The sequence below is a fragment of the Rattus norvegicus genome, chromosome 19 (genome assembly GCF_021556685.1).
Source record: "Rattus norvegicus strain SHRSP/BbbUtx chromosome 19, alternate assembly SHRSP_T2T, whole genome shotgun sequence".
In the NCBI taxonomy this organism is placed as follows: domain Eukaryota; kingdom Metazoa; phylum Chordata; class Mammalia; order Rodentia; family Muridae; genus Rattus; species Rattus norvegicus.
Window position 1 is genome coordinate 70,234,857 of NC_141552.1, and position 20,651 is coordinate 70,255,507.

Below are 20,651 nucleotides of genomic sequence, written 5' to 3' on the forward strand. Positions count from 1 at the left end.
GTAAGGATTTTTTGAGGCTATGTTAAAGAAAAAAAAAATTCACAAGAAAAAAATACTTAATATTCATGATTAACCAGCACCTAGCCAGTACTTTTATCCTAACAAACCCTATCCACTGTCAGCCACTTATACATAGCTTGTGACTATTAAGTATTTATCAGATATAACAAGTTACTTTTTCAGGTAGCAAAAAATTACACAAAGCATCTTTGGAAATTTTTCTACAAAATACAGTTTTTTAATGATTTACACAATCATAGCAGCACATACATTCCAAAGTAGAAATTTCAACAATTACACAGTAACAAATTCCGAAATATCTGGGGCCAGTGAGAAGGCTCAGTGAGTAAAAGTACACGCTGTGGAATGAGAGAACTTGTTTTCTGAATTCCACATGTACCCGCATTCACATCATACACGTATTTAATAATAAAATTACATGTATGCATGTATATAACCTATGCTTTAATCCACTCACTCACAGGAGTCATTTCTCAGTATATGTACATATGTGTGTGTAGGTTATATTGGTGAGTGCAAGAGGCCAGAGGAGTTGGACCCAGGAGCTCAAGTTACAAACAGTTGTGAACTGCTTGACATGGATGCTAGGAATTGAACTTAAGTACTCTCTGAAGAGCAGTGCATGCTCTTAACCAAGAAGCCATCTCTCCAGTCCCTAGGGCTGTTTTAAACACCTCATTAGGTTTTCTACATGAAGGACCCTAGTTCTTACTGAAGCATAAGAGCTATTAGGAAGCTTGGCCTGGAAGAAAGTAGATAGGTTATGAGGACCCTAAGGGCTTTCACCAGTTTCACCCCCACGGCCTCAGGTCAAGGCTGGGCCAAGTTCCACTCTCCACCCACAGTTCTCAGGAACAGGGACATTCTTGAAAATCCATAGAAAGTACTGACTGATAGTCACCTGATCCTCTGTTCCCAGATAGAGCTCGAATGCATGTCATATAAGTTTGAACTATAAACTTGCTGGTTACCTGTACCTCTGAAAGTATAAAAACTGCTTGTTACAGCCATTTGGGGTCTCCTTCCAGTCACTCGCCACAAGGGGCTGATTAAGGGTCAACCCGATGCACCAGAAAATAAACCTCTCGAGGACTGTGTGTACTTACTGGACTCTGCCTGCCTGAATCAGCTTTGGATTCCCCTGTCCCCCCTCTTGGTAAGATCAGTGTCTGGAACTTAGGGAATGCAGCAGCATGTTGTGCTGTCATTCAGCTTGAAAGTTTGCAATTTAATTAACATAATTCATTAGATGCTGTCTTTAAACTTTCAGGGACAGCTGTTTCATTCTGAGTGATACTAACTTAAGCATCACATTTCCCTTTATAGCCAAGCAAATCAATGACCCCTGTAGTCACTGACTATGTATTAGAAGCCAGTCCCACTTCTATTAGCAGTCTTACTGGTTAGCAATTATTAGCTGTATGGAATAAGATAGAAATGTACATCTCCACTGTAATTTCAAGAGAAAGAAAAATGAGAGGTGAAGAATGTGTGTTATAAACAGCTCACAAGTCTTTCTTAGGGGCCATGACTACACCCAGAGTCAGTATCCTGGCCTAAACACAGAGTATTAATGTTTATTATTTTTCTTTAAATACATTTCTAAGAACAATGCTTCAGAGAGGCCTTACATATAGCATGAATTTAGTAAAAAAAATAGATAGACATTGTGGAAGTCTCCACATTTTCCTCACAATCCATAAAAAAACCCAGACACTCATTGCAAGGTTTCACCACAGAAAGGAAGGGGACAAAGTCTGTTATTACTTCTGTTTCCTTGGTTTCTTCGTTTGTCCTTTTTTCTTTTGTCCTTTCTTCTTTTTCATGAGAACTGCCTTTTCTCCAATAAATGCATTCTTAGAATGGGATTTTCCTTCTTTAGAAGTAAAATTAAGTCTCTGCTTAGATTTACTGCCATCTTTCTTCACGCTTGGATTTGAATTCTGTTGTTTCAGTTTTTCTTTATTAACAGAACGCATGACTCTCAGTTTTCTTCCCATTAGCTCAGAATTATTTAACTTCAAAGCAAGATGAACAGCATCTGTGTTCTGTAATAAGAAGAAACATTGATTTCCACCAGAAACTCCTATGTAACGAGACCGATAAGGTCAGTCTTCAAGCTCTCACACAGAAGTCCTCCTAGTCCTCCTGCCCTTGAGCTCAGATCCTGAGAGTCTGGGCAGCCTTTGCTTGAGCCCCTTACTGCTCATGCTCCACTCATGGTTACAGGTGGCACTCAAGCTGCTTCACCAAATGCTCACCATCACAACCAAAGGCTCACTTTTCATCCTATGTTGTTTCTTTAAAATAGTAAACAGCTCAAAATCCAACTTTCTTTAAATTCCTGTTCTAAGTGGAAGGCAGGAAACTCTTCTACAGTCCTTGAGATGTGGGGCTAGAGACTAGAGGGTTCTACTTGAGTCCAAAATCCCATTCTAGTCCAACACAGAACCATTAATACTATTTTAAATGTTAAGGAGATTATTGAAAGAACCCTACAAGCTTCTCAAAAGAGGTGAGTAACGTCTAGACACAGTAACAGGATTAGTGTACTACAGCAACATAAACCTCACTCACCTAAGAGTCTTAAGACTTCCCTGGCAATGCTTATCAAGAGGCGGAGACCCCGAATGCCACACAGATGTCTCGCTCAGGAGTTAAGAGTACATTCTGTTCTTACAGAGAGAAGTAGAGTTCTGGGCACCCAAGCTCGGTGGCTCATACCACGTGTAACTCCAGCTCACAGGGGACCCACATCTCTGGTAGGGGCATGTACATTCTCATGTCATATCCACACACAGACCACACACAGCCATGTTAAAACAATAAAAATAAATCTAAGTGTCACTAAGTAGTAGGTTATGTTCTTTTCTGCTTAAGAGAGTTAGGGAGCCCTGATTAACAGTCAGAGTGAACAGTGAGGATCTGCTCCTTCTTACAGAAGGTAAAATCCCAGTTTTAGTTCCTCTGACACCCAACACCTAGACTATAACGTAGTACTGTCAGCATGTACAAACAAGGAGCTGTAGCCACAGCCATGTGTGGCGATGGATTTAGCTTCCCTAAGTCAGAAACCAGGAATTTAAGTGACAGCAATACCACAAAGATGGCACAGCAGTGACAACCTCACCCCAGCATTTCAAAGAGCATCCCCACATTAGTCTCCCATACCTCAAAGAGCACATAGCCAAACCCTCTGCCGACTCCTGTGAGTGGGTTTCTCACGATCCTCACTGCCACAATGCTCCCACAGTCCAGAAAGTGCTCCTCCAAAGCAGACTCATCCACTCCTACAAACAAATCCCGGCACCCGTAGGTAAGCAGCAGACTCACCTTAAGCTGCAGAGGTTTCACAGCGCTGAGCTGAGCAAAGCCCCATGTACACAGCATCCATCACACACCAGGACCACGTGCTGCTGCTTTTTTCCCCCAAGTCAGGGTTTCTGTGTAGCCCTGGCTATACCAGAACGCACTCTGTAGACCAGGCTGGCCTTGAACTCGGAGATTTGCCCGCCTCTGCTTCCCAAAGTATGGCATTGAAGATGTGCGCCACCACCCTCCAGCTTACAACATGCTTCTTAAAACTAGTCATAAGCTAGTGTTAGACTACTCGTTTGTTTGTGTGGGTTCTGGCGCTGAGGGCACTGAGGGCGCTGATGTCACAGACACCAGAGAAGAGCTCTGCTACCAAGCAACAAGCCCAGCCCTTTCTAATTCCCTGAGGCAGCCAACCCTGTAGCAACAGTTATACTTGGTTTGTTTAAATAAACTTACTGTAAGGAAGATTTCCCACAAATACTGATCTCTTGTCCCTCTGAAACGAGAATAAAAACAGTAAGTGCATTAGAAACAGAAATATCCTACACTGCCAACGCTGCCCTCTGCACCCCCTTGCCTGTAGCCATCCACCTGCACACGTGATCATACACCTGCCCATGTCTGTTTCTTATCTTCCCTCTGCAGTGGTAGGAGCAGAGGAGAGACTTCATTCATGGCGGCACTCAGGGTGGGTCTTAGGGAAGGCCCGCTACTGGGAAGTTTTGCCTATGAAGAGCTAATCAGCAAACACTTGAACTCTAAGGCAGGGGTTCTCAGCCTGTGGGTAGTGGGGTGTGTCAAATGACCATTTCACAGGGGTTGCTGCCGACCATTGGAAAACAGATATTTACATTACCATTCCTAACAGCAGAAAGATTACAGTTAGGAAGTAGCAAGGAAAACAACTTTATGGTTGGAGGGCACCACAACATGATGAACTGTATTAAAGGATCACAGCAGTAGGAAGGTCGGGAGCTACTGAGGCTTGGTCTAAGGGCCAATTGGTCTCCATTGCAACTTCTCATCCTGCTGTAAGAACTGCTTAACAAACAAAAACAAATGTGTGGTTGTGTGCAGCTAACTTCATTGACAGACACAGGTGGCAGGTGGGCATGGCCCGAGCAGCACAGCCTGCTGACCCTCTGTGGTAGGTTCTGCTCTGACTGCTGAGTAGCCCTGACACTCAGAGAAGCACACGTCTGCAGACTGAGTCCGCAATCCTTTGTTGTCTGAAGACACAGCTGTCATGTGCTGTGCAATCTGGTCACATTGCTGCTGTACTGAATCTGCTCCTGGACAAAGTGCAGACCACATAAAGTGAGGCAAAGCAGGCTTCATGGTTTGCTTGCTAACCTATCCACCCAACAGCATGCTGTGCCCCCACACCGTTAGCAATACCAAGCTCTTGCCATTCCCCGAGGAAGTCAGGTTTCTGCCCTCAGTGTATACACCTCACAGATATTACCTATGAAAATGTCTTCCTGCCCAGGTAAACCTCTCATAGGAAATCTCTTCTCCAGGAAACCCTCCTTGTTCTTTCTTGTTGACCTGTCCCCAGTGCCCCATTCCTAAATGGATGAAGCATCCCGTGCTTATGACAGCATTTACCATAAAACAGAGCCACAACTGTACCTTTGCATGCTCCCTGCCGAGTACAGAGTCTTCAGACTGAGCTCCTTACCTCTAACAAATAACATCTTTTGGTTCCTAAACAGGTTCTCACTGTATTACGCAGTGTCCTGAAATGTGTGATTCTCCTGCCTCTGTTTCCCCAGCACTGACACAGGTATGAGCTACCTGCATAATCCAAGTAACAACTGCTGACTTCAGTCTATTAAAGGAAGGTGCTAGACCTGATGATCTCGTACTTTCTCTAACATCCCAAGGTCATCATCAAATAGAAAGTGACCTGTATGTGATGGCACCAACACTGTGGCCCTAAAGAACAAAGGCTCTTTCTCCTGCTCACACCCTTAGTTCCACCTTTCCACAGGCTCTTAAGATCCTTTTGTTGCTGGCTTGTTTTCTTTGGAAAATGGTCTCACAAGTCATTCAGGTGGGCCTGTAGTTCCTGTTGCTCCTTCTGTCTCACCCTCCTGGTTCGTGGATTACAGGCACGAGCTACCCTAAGTAGCTGTCACATTAAGATCTTTCAACAATTCACATTCTACTCACAGAGGCGGTTTCAGATGCCAGATCAACTCGAATACGAAATCCTTCTGCAATCTGGGCCCCATTTCTAGTTATAAAGACAAGGGGAGATGACTACTGAAAATGGGCACTTAGTTAGGGCAACATTTGCTGTCATTGAGCCAAATAATGAACCCATCTCTACAGGGCAGAGGACAGTAATGCACCCCAGCCCAGACACCATTACCTCTGCAGCGCCTTTGCAGCAGCTCTCTCTTCCTTAAACACTACGTACGCATTGATGCTTTTCTGGTCAGGATGAAATTTACGTCTACAGAGAAAACATAAGAAAAAAAGGATCATGTAAAAGTGCTCAGTGGTTAAGAGCACTGACTACTTTTCCAGAGTACTGGGTTCAATTCCCAATACCCACATAGTAGCACACGTCTGTCTATTACTCTTGTTCCAGGATATCCAACGTCCTCACACAGTTAGGCATACATGTAGTCAAAACACCAATGTACGGGCTGGAGAGATGGCTCAGCTGTTAAGAGCATAGGCTATTTTTCCACAGGTTCTGGGTTCAAGTCCCAGCAACCCATGGTGGCTCACAACCATCTATAATGGGATCTGATGCCTGCTTCTGACATGCAGGTATGCATGCAGATAGAGCACTCATATATATAAAATCAATAAATAAATCTTTAAAAAGAAAAACATCAATGTACATAAAAAATAAACTTTAAAACAAGAAAAATTTTTTTAAAAAGTTGCTAACCTCAAACTCAAGAGAAAAAAACTCTAGTTTTATTTTCTACAATCAATATAAGGCAGGACTTGCAGAGCGAATGTTCCACATTTAAGTAAAGATCGAGTAATTTGAAAAGGAACAGAGACATAAAAAGGCAGCAAAAAGAACAGAAAGCCCACACTCTGGCATCATCACTGTGAGGGAGTGGTAAGAGCAGGACTCCCACGAGTGTCAGCCCAGAACAGAACAATAGAAGGATTAGAAATGCCATCCGGGCTCCAACTCTGCACCTAGCAAAATTCTTCTCACAGCAAGAGACATGCATAACAAGTGCACATCCACAAATAGCTCAGCACACAGGAGCCTAAGCTCTGGCAGGTTACCACCCAGGGGCCCACCCTTCCTTCTGATGGCCATCACCACCCCTACTCCCTTGTGTACAGCTTTCCCCTTACAATACAGCCCTCCCTACTCTCACACATCATACTCATCTGTCCATTCCCTCCTCTGTCGAGTCACCTGACCTACATTACATCCCAGGCCTAGGCTTTGCTGTCTGCCATTTTTGTGTACAGACACTGGTGTAGTTGTAGGTAAGGGTGACGTGCACACTCATGTGTAAGCAGAGGACAACTCATGGGAAGTAATCCTTTCCTCCCACCACTGGAGTTCCAGGGATTGAACCAAGGTAATGGAGCTTAGCAGCAGACAATGCTCCTTGCTAGGCCATCCTGCAGGCACTACTAAGTTTTTAAGATGGGGTTTCTCATTGGCCTAGGTCTCACCATACAGGCTAGACTGGCTGGCCACTGGGTGCCAGGGCTCTACCCGTCTCACCTCTCCAGCACTGGTACTACGAGTATGCCAAGCATTATGCCCCGCTTTTATTAAAAACAAGCCTTCCAGGAAATCAAGTTTAGGTCCTCATGCTTGCAAGATAAACACTCAACTGCCTGAGCCATCTCCACAGGCTAGCTTTTCACCTCTAATGATTATGGCCAATGGTGCTGCTCAAGGGTAATGAATGTGAGTCAGCAGAAAATAGTAATATTAATGGTAAACAGACTTGGGGCTGGAGAGATGGCTCAGTGGTTAAGAGCACTTGTTCTTCCTGAACTGGGTCAGTTCCCAGCACCCTCAGGGCAGTTCACAACCACCTGTTAATTCCAGTTCCAGGGATGTGAGATCCTTTTCTCCTCAAACACCAAGCACATGGTGGACATATACATTCGAGCAAAACAATCGTATGCATAAAAAATAAAAATAAATAAATCATGAAGGAAACACAGTGGTCCTTGGCTAAAGATGTTAGCCTCTGCTGAAGTAACAAAGAGGCCAACACACAAATGACACCACTGGGAGGAGAACCAGTAAGAGTGCCAGGCACTGCGCACAGCACAGGCACAAGGCACACTGCAGCACACTATACCACTCACCATCTTTCCTAAAACACAAAACAAGACTACTTTTCAAGCCAGGGTTGGTGTGCACACCTTTAATCCCAGCACTGGGAAACAGAGGCAGGTGGATCTCTGTGAGTTGGAGGCCAGCCTGGGTACAAAGTGAGTTTCAGGACAGCCAGGGCTGTGACACAGAGAAACCCTATCTCCAAAGGGTGAAATTTTTTTTCATACAATATATTCTGATTAGTTTCCCCTCCCTCATCTTCTTCCACATCCTCCTCTCTCTTTAGAAAACAGGCAAATAAACAACCACAAGAAAAATAAGCTTGAGAAATTTGTGTGCGTGCACATACACACACACATACTCATAAAAACACAAAATCAGAAACTATAATATATAAGCGAAAAACCAACATGGTAAAAAAAATGCCCAAACAAAACAATGTGAGACAAAAAAAAACCAAAAAGGGGCTGGGGATTTAGCTCAGTGGTAGAGTGCTTACCTAGGAAGCGCAAGGCCCTGGGTTCGGTCCCCAGCTCCGGGGGAAAAAAAAAAAAAAAAAAAAAAAAAAAACTTCAAAAAACACACGGAGCGAGCGTGTTAGCCATCTACTCCAGGGCACAAGGCCTTTTATACCCAGTGAGACTTCATCGGAGAAAACAAAGTTTTTCTGTGTGAGCAGTTGACAGTTGCAGGCAGCTTCTGGGGTAGGGATGGGGGCTCATGTCTACTTCCCCTCTCAGCAATGAGAGCCCTTACAGCTTGGGCCTATGCTGCTGCCAAAGTCTCTGTGATTTCCTGTGCACAGTCTGGCCGTTTTCTACTGAGAAGAGAGCTGTGATTTATTAGATGTGGATGCTGTCAAGCACTGAACAGACATTTCACACGTGTCATCTAACCTCACACCTAACATGGGTTCTGCTTTATAAATGAAGAAACCGAGATTGGAGATACAGAAGCCAGAAAGAGCATCTCCCCTGTCTCTCAGCTAATCTATAGCATCAAAACTTTGGCAGAAGCCATCAGAGAACAGGAGTCTTGGAGGAAAAAGCCTGGGACAGGCTCCACACTCTAGAGAGATAGTGACAGCATGGTTGAATGTCAGTCAGAACCCTAGTGGTGACTGAGGCTGGAGCGGGGACCGTGCACTGGGTATACTCTGATCTGAACCACCATCCACGGGAAGATGAAGAGTAGGCAGGAGCCCCAGAGCACAACTAGGGTAACAGCAGGAGAAGATACCCAAGCCCCACCTGGATCCTCCTCCACACCAAGGGGAAAGTGAAGATGCTATGGAGGACAGGCAGTCTGTCACTTAGGCAGAAACAAGACTCCAGGGCTAGAAGAAAAGGAAAGGGAATGTCTTGTCAGCAAGACAGTATGGAACCCCATCAAAGATTGGGGCTGGGGATTTGGCTCAGTGGTAGAGCGCTTACCTAGGAAGCGCAAGGCCCTGGGTTCGGTCCCCAGCTCCGAAAAAAAGACCAAAAAGACCCATCAAAGACAAAAGGCTGAGCCTAGTCTACAAGATGGCCCAATGAGCAAAAATGTCCACCACCATGACTGACAGCTTGAGTTTGATCCTCTAGTACCCACAAGGTGGTGGAGAACCAACTCCTACAAGCACACTGTCCCCACACATACACACACACATTAAAGCAGGGTTGGGGTGGGAAGCCTGGTTGACCACAGATCTTGACGGATCCTGAGCCTACCTGGCTGAGACTAGGCCAGGACATGGAAGAGCCTTGTGCTTGTGTTCCCACTATACCACAAGCTCACCAGCAGATGGAGCACTACATACTGGATCCCTAAAATTGTGAAATTTCATGTTTTTAACACCAAAGCAGGGACGAGCCACATGGGTCAGTGGTTAAACACTGACTGTTCCCTTAGAGGACTTGCATTCTATTCCCCATGGTAGCTCACAACTGTCTGTGACTCCAGTTCCAAAATATCTGGCACCCTCACACAGACACGCATGTGGGCAACACTAACAAACATAAAATAAAAATAAATAAATCCAAAACAAAAACAAAAGCCCAGCACCCAAAGCTTTTGTATGCAGAATATGTAGTTCTTCCCAACCTGGTCTCTCTGTCTATGTCTCTGTTTCTCTCTCTCACTCTCTCTTAGAAACAAGAAGAAAAGGACAGTACAAAGTAGGTGAAGCTTTTACCAACACCAAACATGCAGATACCCATAATATCTGTGGGTACATAATCAGTGCTTGCTACTTTAGAAAGGCTAACACTGAGTGACTGGCAGCACCCAGTGCTGGTGAGGAAATGAACATGTGGTATTCTCACCTACTGCTGAGGGAATGTAAAACCATGCAAATGGAAGGGGTGGTGGGTGCCTATTTTTTAGGAAGCTAAAACACACCTACTATAAGGTGCAACCATCCTACCTCAGGGACTTTCTCAGATATAAACTAGGCACAAATGTTTGTGGTCCGTCATGCATGAAAGATAAAAACTGAAACCACCTGAACTGAGGGCTAGTGAGCAACCAAGCTCTGCTAACTCCACACAGCTCAACGGTGTGGACAGAGAACGGACACCAGTGCACACAGCACAGGGCTCAGAACCATGCTGAGGAAATCAGAGGCAGTGTGTGCTCAGCATAAAACAGGCCCCACATCCCATCCCAGAATCAAGAATGCAAGACACTGGAGAAGGGTGGGACTCTGCTCATGTAGCATAGCAGCACATGTCACTCAGAGGCATGAGGTAGCTGAGTGGCTCCCTAAGGACAGAGGAGGAGGGACGCACTCACTCAGGATGCAGACTGTGGCCATCCTGAAGGTGGCCAGAGGTAGTGGTGTCCTGTACATGCCCAGCAGTCAGGAAACAAATAGAATAATTAGGAGTCCCACAGACCTTAATACATAGCAAAATTGTCTCAGAACTCTAAGGGTTGGCTGGGCGTGGTAGTGTACACCTTTAATCTGTGCACTTGGAAGGCACAGGCAGGCAGATCTCTGTGTGTTCTAGGTCAGCCCGCCAGGGCTACATAAGACCATGTCTCAAAAATAAGTAAATAAATAAATAAATTAAATAAAATAAAAATAAGGGGGTTAGGGGTGGGGGTATAGTTCACCAAGAGAACAGTCACCTAGTATATACTAAAGTCCTGAGTTCAATCCCCAAAATAGCAAAAGAGAAGAGACTACTAAAGTTGTACATCTCAATTGTGCAAAATTTTACTTAAGATAATTACACTTTTTTTTTCCTTTTTTTCGGAGCTGGGGACCGAACCAGCTCTACCACTGAGCTAAATCCCCAACCCCAAGGTAAATTACACTTTTAAAGACAACAAAACACCTAAACAAAGTCTCCCATGGCAAGATTACTCATATACAAAAAAAAAAAAAAAAAAAAAAAAGACGAGGAGGGAAACAAACGTCTTTATCTTCCATCTTTCATCACAGATTCCTAACTTCATCCCTGCCAAGCAAAAAAAACCAACTCAAAAATGAGCAGAGCGAATGATAGCAACCCCTCATGCAGAAACAGGCCGGCTGCACGGGTGATACCCAGTCAACTTTAGCCACAAAGACCACCGCCACCTGCCAGGCTGCCCTTGTCCAAAAAATAACTTTTATAAAATAAAACCTGCTGTCTCTATAAAATGTGTGACATAACCAGGTGGACAACTCTGTGAGACAGCAGCCAGAACCGGAGTGGGGAGTGGAGTGGCCTCAGTACTTCCCAGCGCTCTTTATGAGCACAAGGAAACCTGTCACTGAGCCATCTCACGTGTACACTACACAACACTCGATGGCCTCAAAGAGAAAAGAATCTTATATGACCTTACTTTATTGCAGCCAACTTCTTGGATAGTGTCCCCTCTGCTGGCATCTTTTAAGGAGAAAAAGAAACATTAAGCATTTGAATGACTCATTTCCCAGTTGGTTAGCATTTTCATTCTTCCCCCTTTCTCAGTGCTGGAGACTGATTTCGGGCTCCGCACATGCCAACGTGGTCTATCTTTGCCACACTCCCAGCCACATAAGTCACATTTTAGAAGCCAAAATATTCTAACCACATGTAACTTGTGTAACTCAAAACATTGTAGGGCAATCAAATCAGAAACAGCTACCTCAACGCTTGTGAAAAGGACTCTGAGAGCCAGGAGTGGAGGTACACACCTATAATCCCATAATCACAGCAATTGTTGAGAATGTAGTCACCCACAGTTATAGGTGAGTTTGAGTCCAAGGCTACAGGAAGCCCTACTACAAAACAGTAGTGGGGAGGGGAGCAGGAGAATTAAGATACAAGGAACTCCACAGACAACATCACACTCAACAGCCTCTCTCAACAACCAAGGAACAAGTATAGACAAGGGGCACAGACTACAGGATGATTCCAAGACAATGAAGAGTCGAGAAAAACAATTTTATAAAGTAAACATGTATGGGAGTATCATTTACAAACCTAAAATGTCTAAACTTGTAATAAGGAAATATTTCGTTTGCATCTAAGAGATTATATACCCAGTGGGTCCTAAAATTAGTGGTGTCTTTGTTTTAGACAGGACTTTTGTAGCCCAGGCTAGCCATGGATGCAGCATAAAGATCAGGACGATCTTGATCTTGGACCTATGGAACACACTCCAGCAGAGCCAAGGGCACGGTGTACTAGCAGCACAGAGAAAAGCCAAAGTGACAAAGCAGCAGCTGTGGGAAGGGCCACACAGCCAACAAAACACATGGCTTCAGTTCAGGGTAGTAAGTGCTGTGCTGCAAGATGAGGCTCAAGAACGCACAGGGCCACCACACACACACACACACACACACACACACACACACACACACACACACACACACACCCCTGGAGCCATGGGGTGCAGTACAAATGAGAGGAGATTAAAGGGAGGAACCACGGTAGAGTCAGCTCTCCTAACAAGAAGTAATAAGATATGGAGAGATGGCTCAGCAATGAAGACAATGGGCTACTTTCCTACAAGACCAGGCTGGTCTTCCCCCAGCTGTCTAACTCCAATCAGTTCCAGGGGATCTGAGGCCCTCTTCTGGCCTCCAGGAGCACTGCATGCATATGACAATTGCAGGCGAAATACACACTGATACACATAAAAATCTTAAAACCTTTAAGAGTTCTCAATAAGAACAAATTTTTTTTAAAAGAAGCCATGAAGGGGTTGGGGATTTAGCTCGGTGGTAGAGTGCTTGCCTAGCAAGCGCAGGCCCTGGGTTCGGTCCCCAGCTCCGAAAAAAAAAGGAAAAAAAAAAAAAAAAAAAAAAGAAGCCATGAGTAAATATAGGCCAAGGAGAAAAGAACGAAGTGACTCAACTGTGAAAAGCCTCAATGTGAAAAGCAAGCAGAGCAAGTAACAGTCCAGGAGCCAAGCAGTTAACACTGGAAAGCCACATCCTGTAGGCATCCTGCACCATGGGTGTGAGCCAAGACGCCCGGTCAGTTCAGGTAAGAGCTTCACACTGAGAAGTGGAGCTCAGGACAGTTAAACTGGTGGTAATGGTGGGGAACAGGCATGTTGACACAAATAATGAGAACTGTCAAGATCTTAGAAAATGTCTACGTTTAAAGAAGTCATCCTTTTTCCCATAGGACACTTGGCAACGTTAAGGGAGAGTCTGCAGGAGTTAGTTGGTGATTCCAGGGATGTACAAGGCAGGTGGCAACAACAGAGCCATCTAGCCTACACCTCACGGGTGTGGAGATTGAGAAACTACAAACCCTAGGCAAGCATTCCACGGCTGATCTATGCGCTCAGCCCTGAGAAGCCCTTAGAGAATCATGTAAGAGAGAGCAATTAAACAAGGGAAGCCCTACCTGTGCACCCTGAAATACTGCACACTACACTCAAAAGAATTTTGAAAAACAGGCTGCTGGGTGTGATGTCACACACCTTTAGTTCTAGCTCCCAGGGAGCAGAAGCAGGAGCAATAGATTTCTGTGAATTCTAGACCAGCCCAGTCTATTTACATAGTGAGATTCTGTCTCAAAAGAAACAAGAACAGAAACATACATCTTCCTGGTATTTCATCCTCTGAGCATTAGCATAGCTGCTTGAGAATGGAATCAGATCCCAAGCCCTCTTTCGGTGCCTAAGCACGGCTGCTGCAGTCACAGTCCTCTCCTGCCCACAGCCCTCTACCTACGCTGACAGCACAGTCACCCGCCTGCCCACCAAACCCCAGGGCCACCCTTGGTAACAGATGTCACTGTACTGTGTGCACTCATGCAGTGCTGCCTCAGCAGTGGACACTGCACCAAGGGCCGGTAGGTCTGCCTGATTGACAAAGCACAGTGACATTATGCAGTTTTCAGTGGGAGAGGACACTTACCACAGAACGAAATCGTACGGATTCTACTTGTCCATACTCTTTAAAAAACGACTTCAGCTTCTAAAAGAAACAACATACACCTGCATGTTAGCCAACACACTGAACATCTGTGTCACAAAAGAAATGATGTGACCTTATTTTAAGAATATTCCAGAGCCAAGGACAAGTAGTGTGCACCTGTTATCCCAGCACTAAAAACAGGAAGCAGGAAATAAGATGAAGTGTTACATCCAGCGTCTAAAACCAAAGAACATGTCAGAAGTAACATGTGACTGCTCCGCTGGACAGACGAAAGACTTTACAGACACTTGGAAGAAGAAAAATACTATTCACATTAGCGTCCATGCATGAGCTGCGGGTGGCTGTATGTTTCAGTGTTTATAACCTATGAGAATTAAATAGAGGTCAGTTAGACTTGTATGTTGCACATACTCCCTGATCTTTTCACACCGGCTTAAACCACAGTGCCTTTTGGTTCTTTTTTTTTTTTTTTTTTTTTTCCGGAGCTGGGGACTGAACCCAGGGCCTTGCGCTTCCTAGGTAAGCGCTCTACCACTGAGCTAAATCCCCAGCCCCCCACCACAGTACCTTTTAAGGATGCTGTTCCACAGAGAAATTCTCTAACTGTCTGATTCAGACTACCAATTCGTGGAGAATCCTAGTTAGTCATTGAACTATCTCAAGATGTGTAGAACATACATGTATTTACAGGTAAAACAGTGATTTCTACAACTAATTCTAATTAAAAAGCCATTTGCTGTGAGACTATTTTTACAGAACAACATAACATCACACTTCTCTCCTCTGAGCTCTTATGACCTAAAAGGAAATCAATAACCAACAGTAAAATGTACACAGGCAGGCAGCTGAGGCAGGATGACTGAGATGTCCAGGATAGCCTGGGGTACATAAGGAGACTCATAGGGAAATGACAGCAAACTGACAAAAACACCTGGGCAAGGTCCTTCATCCTAGTACTTAGGGGGTGGAGGGAGAAGGAGTTCCATGAGTTAAATACTAGAGTGAAGACTCAACAGCACAACGGAAAAAAGGCTCAGCTGCTAAGAGCACTTTTCACTCTTGAATGGGACCTGAGTCTGGTTCTCAGAATGGGGGTGGAGGAGACAGGGTCAGGTACTGAGGTAGGACACAGCGTAGGACAAAGGACAAAGGCTGATGACCTTTGGCCTTTAACCCTCTCTTACTGTTCTGGGGGCCAGAAGATGATGACTTTGGCAATTTCATGGGGAAAGGGAAAGAAGAAAGAAAGAAAGAGAGAGAGAGAGAGAGAGAGAGAGAGAGAATGTGCATGCCCGATCGATATCTCTCTCTCTCTCTCTCTCTCTCTCTCTCTCTCTCTCTCTCTCTCTCTCTCTCTCACACACACACACACACACACACACACACACCCTCACACAGCCCAGATTAAGCCTGTGACTACAGCTACAGCAATGAGTTAGTTATGGACTATGAGCTCACTAAACATAACCTTAGTCAATAGCTTCCCTGGCTATATTCTACTCCCTCCCACTCACCTTCTTATTACACGTGACAGGCAAATTACCAACAAACACGGTCCTCTCATTTTTTAACCGCTCCTCTTCGGGGTTGAGTGGGACTTTTGTTCTTTGGCGCCCATCCTCATTGAGACTGAGGGCAACATCCAGGGCTTCTCCATCAGTCACTTTACCCCGAGACTGAGACCTTCTCCTTCCCTGCCCTTGGTCTTGACGAATCTCTTCTAAATCAGCATTCGCCAGCGCACTTTCCCTAGTTTTTAAGGAACAACCAAAGAAAGGAGGAGTCAAAAACAAGACAACAAACAAAAAGCCCAGAATTTGACAAACCAGTCCCACCTCCTCACTGCAAACACCTCCTGCTGGCTTCTGCAGTCTGGTACCTTTAGAAAACACATTCTGTACTCGAGAGTTTAAGGAATATTTGATGACATATTAAAAACCAGGCAGCAGCAACAGCACAGGAGTTCTAAAGGAAAGCCACATAAGCTCTTCAAGGTCTATTTCACGTTCTGCTGGTGCCCAGTTTATTATCATTCTCTGCCGTAGTCCCTGGACACTAAACACTCTCTAAGACCAAGAGAGGTTTCTATGCCCACCGAACAGTCTGAAAACAGTACCTGTCAATTGAGAAAACAAGAGTCCTTACTCAGAGAGCTCTGTCTCATTGAGGGGCTGCTGACTAAAGGAAATGAAGGATTCTAGCCCACTGAGCAGGATATGGCTTAGACAGGCTTCCCCCTTCCCCTTGCTAAAAACTATTCGATTACATTCCTAAAACTAACCCAGGGCTATTCCCTTATTTGGCCACTTCCTCCTCCTGAGGCTGACTACCAAGGTCCAGCAATCAAAAGCCCCCATTGGTTGCCCTAATTAACAATCCTAACTAAAATTAAACACCCAACCCTAACACAGGTTTCCCCTTTTACCCTCATAAACTGCCATTTGCCTATGGGCCGCTTTTGTCTCCTCTTTGTATCCAGAGGCACTCCTTTGTGGTCATTTGCCTTCCCTTACCCCTAACCCCCAAAAGGGCCAAATGCCACCCCCCCCCCGTTCCCTTTCCCTTCTCCCTCAGCTTCTATTTCATCTCTTTGTCTGTTATTCCCTGCCTTTTATCCCTCTAGGGCAAATAAATCTCCTTTATGCTGGGAATTTGGTCTTAAGGTGTCTTGTGATACTGTCCATTCAGTAAGCTCTGAAATGAAAACTATAACAGATAGTACCAGTGCACAGGGACACCCGGGTCTGATGTCACACTAACAAGAGAACTAGACAGGGGTCTCAAGATGAGAGAAAAGAAGGGGCAGCAGGAGCCATGCAATGACTCACTGGGTTCCCACTGGGTTCCTTAAAGCCTTTCAGCAGTGCACTACAGAGGCAGGCAGTAATCACATGGCAATGGCTAGGATAACAGTACAGAACCATGAAGACCAAGAAAGGCTTCTCAAAGAAGAAAGCAGTGTATGTCACAGTCTTTAATAAATACTACTACTGCTCCTCCACTAAGAGCCCAAGTACAATGATCTGTTCACTCCAATACCTAATGGAGCTGGCAAGGAAAAGAGGTATGTTGGGGCCCAGTTGAGATTGACAAGTTATGCAGAAGCATTTAACTGTTTCCTTTGGAAGACAGGAAACCACAGAAACTACCTACGAAAAACCACTTGGGCACTGGAAGCAAACCTGCGCCACACAGTCAGACTGTACTTCAAAAACTAATTTGCATCCAGGGACATAGCTCAGCAAGGCACTTTGCCTAGCATGTATTTTTGTTTGCTCAATATCCAGCAACACAGAAAGGAAGGGAAGATAGGAGGAAGGGAGGGGGAGGAAAGAAGAGGGAAGGCAAGAAGCTGGTAAGGAGGGTGGGCAGGCACACAGGCAGACAGCCAAGTCAATCATGCAATTGAGAAAACAAGAAAGGAACAAGATGTATAATCACGAACAGGAAAGATATTGTCATGACAACACAAGAAAAAGCAGGCTAGAACAGGATGAAGATAGAAAGAAGGCAGACTAAAGAGAACTAAAGAATAGTGGCTGGACTTGAGACGCTAAGGCAGGGGATCTTAAATTCAGGAATAACAGACTGGCTTAGAGAAATACAATTAGACTGTCTTCTCAAGAAAGAAAGAAAGAAAGAAAGAAAGAAAGAAAGAAAGAAAGAAAGAAAGAAAGAAAGACAGACAGACAGACAGACAGACAGACAGACAACAGCTTCAGGACTTAGCAGCTGGGTAGCCATGTGTGAAGGGGCGAGCACGGGATAACTCCTGAGTCTCTGGCTTAGGCAACGACTCAGAAGTGAAGTGCCACCAAGGCAGGAGGTTTCAGTTTGAAGCATTTTTATTTTGCTCTTTGGTTTTTTTTTTTAAGGAAGGGTCTCATGAAGCCTAGGCTGGCCTCAAACTCACTACATAACGTAGGATAACTCTGAATGTCTGATCCCATTACTGTCACCTTCCAAGTGCTGGGACTGCAGTTATGTGTTACCATACGTGGTTTAGACAAGGGCTTTCTGTGTGCCAGGAAAACACCCCACCGAGTGTGAGGTACAGAGCCTCATGAAGCATTGTCGTAAGGCGAGCAATGCACAGGTGCAGATTCGGCCAGTCAAGAAGACTGAGCAGGTCTAGCAATCAGGGTGGACACACATGGCAGTGCCCACAAAGAACAGCTGTGAGGCAACTGACAAGAACTCTGAGAAGAAGCTGTTTCCTAAGAGCAAGCTCAGGAAAGGTGTTCATCTTAATTCAGAAACAAAACAGAGACACAAGGGAACAGAAAGATCCCTTGGAACGTGAAGCTTCGAGAAAGCAGTCGCCGAGTGTGAGCCGCACGCAGTCCTCAGGACATGTGTGAGGGAGGTGGGGAATTAGTGCAATGGCTCAGCAGGTAAAGCCGTCTGCTGTGCAGCTGGATGACCTCAGCCTGACTCTGGGACCAGACATCGGAGAGACAGAGAATGGACTCCTGGGAGTTGGTCCCCATGTCACAGACCACCGTGACAGGAGCGTACTGACACACATACAGACACAAACGTGATGACTGTTAAAGGTTTTCTGAAAGAGGAGAGTGTAAAAAAACTGGGAAAGAAAATAGGTTTGAAGGAGTGAAAAGGAATTAAGAACCAAGGGTTTGTGGAAGCTGAAATTCAGCTTAGGTTGCACAGTGAATTCAAGGCCCAACTGGGACGAAAGAAATCCCAGGAAAAAAATGAGGAACGGGATTGGGGATTTGGCTCAGTGGTAGAGCGCTTGCATAGCAAGCGCAAGGCCCTGGATTCAGTCCCCAGCCCCGGGGGGAAAAAAAAAATGAGGAACACTGGGGCTGGAGAGATGGCTTGTTCCCTGCAAGTTGAAAGTCACCTCGTGGTTTATGACAAGTGTTTCAGCCTGTCTGTCAAATACGAATTTGGTTTTTGTAGTGTCAAATTTCCTTCATAACTTAAAATTTCTTTTACAGGTTATATGAGTTAGTATCCAGACAGGTACTTATCTAGTCAGTGTTCTTCATTTTTTTTTTTTTTTTTAAGATTTATTCATTTATAAATACACTGTAGCTGTCTCCAGACACACCAGAAGAGGGCACCGGATCCCATTACAGATGGTTGTGAGCCACCATGTGTTGCTGGGAATTGAACTCAGGACCTCTAGAAGAGCAGTCAGTGCCCTTAACTACTGAGCCATCTCTCCAGCCCCCGAACATTAATTTTTTTTAATATAAAAAATGCTTGAAGTATTTTTTTTTTCCTCCAGAGCTGGGGACCGAACCCAGGGCCTTGTGCTCGCTAGGCAAGCGCTCTACCACTGAGCTAAATCCCCAACCCCGTGAAGTATTTAATACAGCAAGAAGGAGAATTCCACCAACCTGTTTGCCAGCCTCTTGTCTGCATCGGAGAGTTTCTTCACTTTCACTTTTCTTGCAGGCTCTTGCAAAGCTGGCTTTTTAATGTGGGCCACAGTTTCTTCTTCATCATCAGGTTTTCTTTTTTTAGATGTTTCCTTTCAAAAGTTCGAAACCATATTTAAAACCTCAAACTTAAAAAAAAAAAATCTGACCCTAAAATGCTGTTGTTGCATATGCCTGCAATTCCAGCATTCAGGACACGGAGGCAGGAGGAACCAGAACTACATAGCAAAGTCCCCATCTCCAAGTCTCTGAGCAATACTGCGATGCCTTTCTACATGGATACTTCTTCACTGGTTACAGAGAGAAGCAGAATATTAGTCAGGCGAGCAGATTGGATGGGTTTGGTCACACTAAGCCTGTATATAGCACCAGCTACTCAGTGGAAAGCTTTAGTAGGAATATACAATCCAGGCTTCCATGTACTAAGCCTGGGCAACAAGTGAGACCATGTCTTAAAACAAAAAAGTAAAGTTGAATATGATGGAGGAACTCTGTAATGTCAGAGGAGGATCAGAAGTTTAAGATCACCCTCGGGTACATAACAGAAATATGGCGCATATATGGTCTACAGGAGACCCTTTCAATCAAATCGGCTGAGGATCAAGTGTTAGCCCAGCTCTAGGGCCAGACAGCTACTGTGTCAGGCGAATTACCCTCTAAATCTATCTCTAAAGGGGATACTCAGGGAGCAGCCCGGAGACTCACCTGGGGCACAGGCACAAAGACAGGGGGAGCCAATGTCTCCGGGGTGCTGAAGAGAGCTGCCAGCCGCCCTGTCCCTCCTCCAGGGGGGCGCGCGCCGCCCCGCAAGCTGTCGGCGACCTGTCCCACCAGGTAGTCGGTGGCTGCATTCCCCACGTCGTCTTCAGAGCTCTGTCTGCAAACACAGGCACACTCTCAGCCACGCCACGCCACGCCACTCACCAACACCCCTTCCACAGCAACGCCGCCCGCCACTTACCTCCGCTCCTGGCCCTTCTTTCTCTTGCGTCCCTCCCCTCTCAAAGCCATGCTTAAAACTAATCTTCTGGAACGGAAGTAATGAGTCCGTACTTCCGGGATCCGGTTAGTCCTGCGTTCCCACTGGTTCCAGGTTCCGGCTGCCTCCGGGTTCCGACTACTTCTATTCTAGGGCCGGACTCTTCCGCTCATGACCACGCCTCTTCCTCTCTGTGCAGACCACGGCTGGGCAGGAGTCGTGCTCGGCCTAATACAGGCGGAGCTGAGGAACTGGGCGTTTACGAGGGTGTTCACTCTAGTC

The 20,651-nt window shown here is 45.4% G+C and overlaps 1 protein-coding gene across 4 annotated transcripts; it reads right to left on the minus strand.

Annotated features, from left to right (window-relative positions):
* Window positions 1-214: 214 nt before the first annotated feature.
* Rbm34 (RNA binding motif protein 34) lies at window positions 215-20,418 on the minus strand. 4 transcript variants are annotated; one of them, NM_001014015.1, is made up of 11 exons: window positions 20,352-20,418; window positions 20,096-20,267; window positions 19,349-19,482; window positions 15,494-15,728; window positions 13,959-14,018; window positions 11,444-11,487; window positions 5,717-5,800; window positions 5,515-5,578; window positions 3,796-3,835; window positions 3,193-3,311; window positions 215-2,069 (listed from the first exon to the last, which is right to left on the minus strand). In NM_001014015.1, exons 1-11 carry the CDS (start codon window positions 20,399-20,401, stop codon window positions 1,785-1,787), a joined length of 1,287 nt encoding a protein of 428 aa, NP_001014037.1. In that variant the 5' UTR covers window positions 20,402-20,418; the 3' UTR covers window positions 215-1,784. The 4 variants fall into 4 exon arrangements, 2 of the variants coding, with proteins under 2 accessions (NP_001014037.1, XP_087450846.1); XR_015643402.1 differs by lacking the exon at window positions 11,444-11,487 and having other exon boundaries at window positions 217-2,069; window positions 20,352-20,411; XM_087594720.1 differs by lacking the exon at window positions 3,193-3,311 and having other exon boundaries at window positions 217-2,069; window positions 20,352-20,411.
* Window positions 20,419-20,651: the final 233 nt, after the last annotated feature.

Coding starts and splice junctions, on each gene's coding strand:
- Rbm34 (NM_001014015.1), bottom strand. CDS start 20,401: ATGGCTTTGAGAGGGGAGGGACGCAAGAGAAAGAAGGGCCAGGAGCGG. Junction 11,488..13,958: donor CCGTACGATTTCGTTCTGTG/GTAAGTGTCCTC, acceptor TCTCCTTAAAAG/ATGCCAGCAGAGGGGACACT. Junction 5,579..5,716: donor GCTGCAAAGGCGCTGCAGAG/GTAATGGTGTCT, acceptor CTTTATAACTAG/AAATGGGGCCCAGATTGCAG.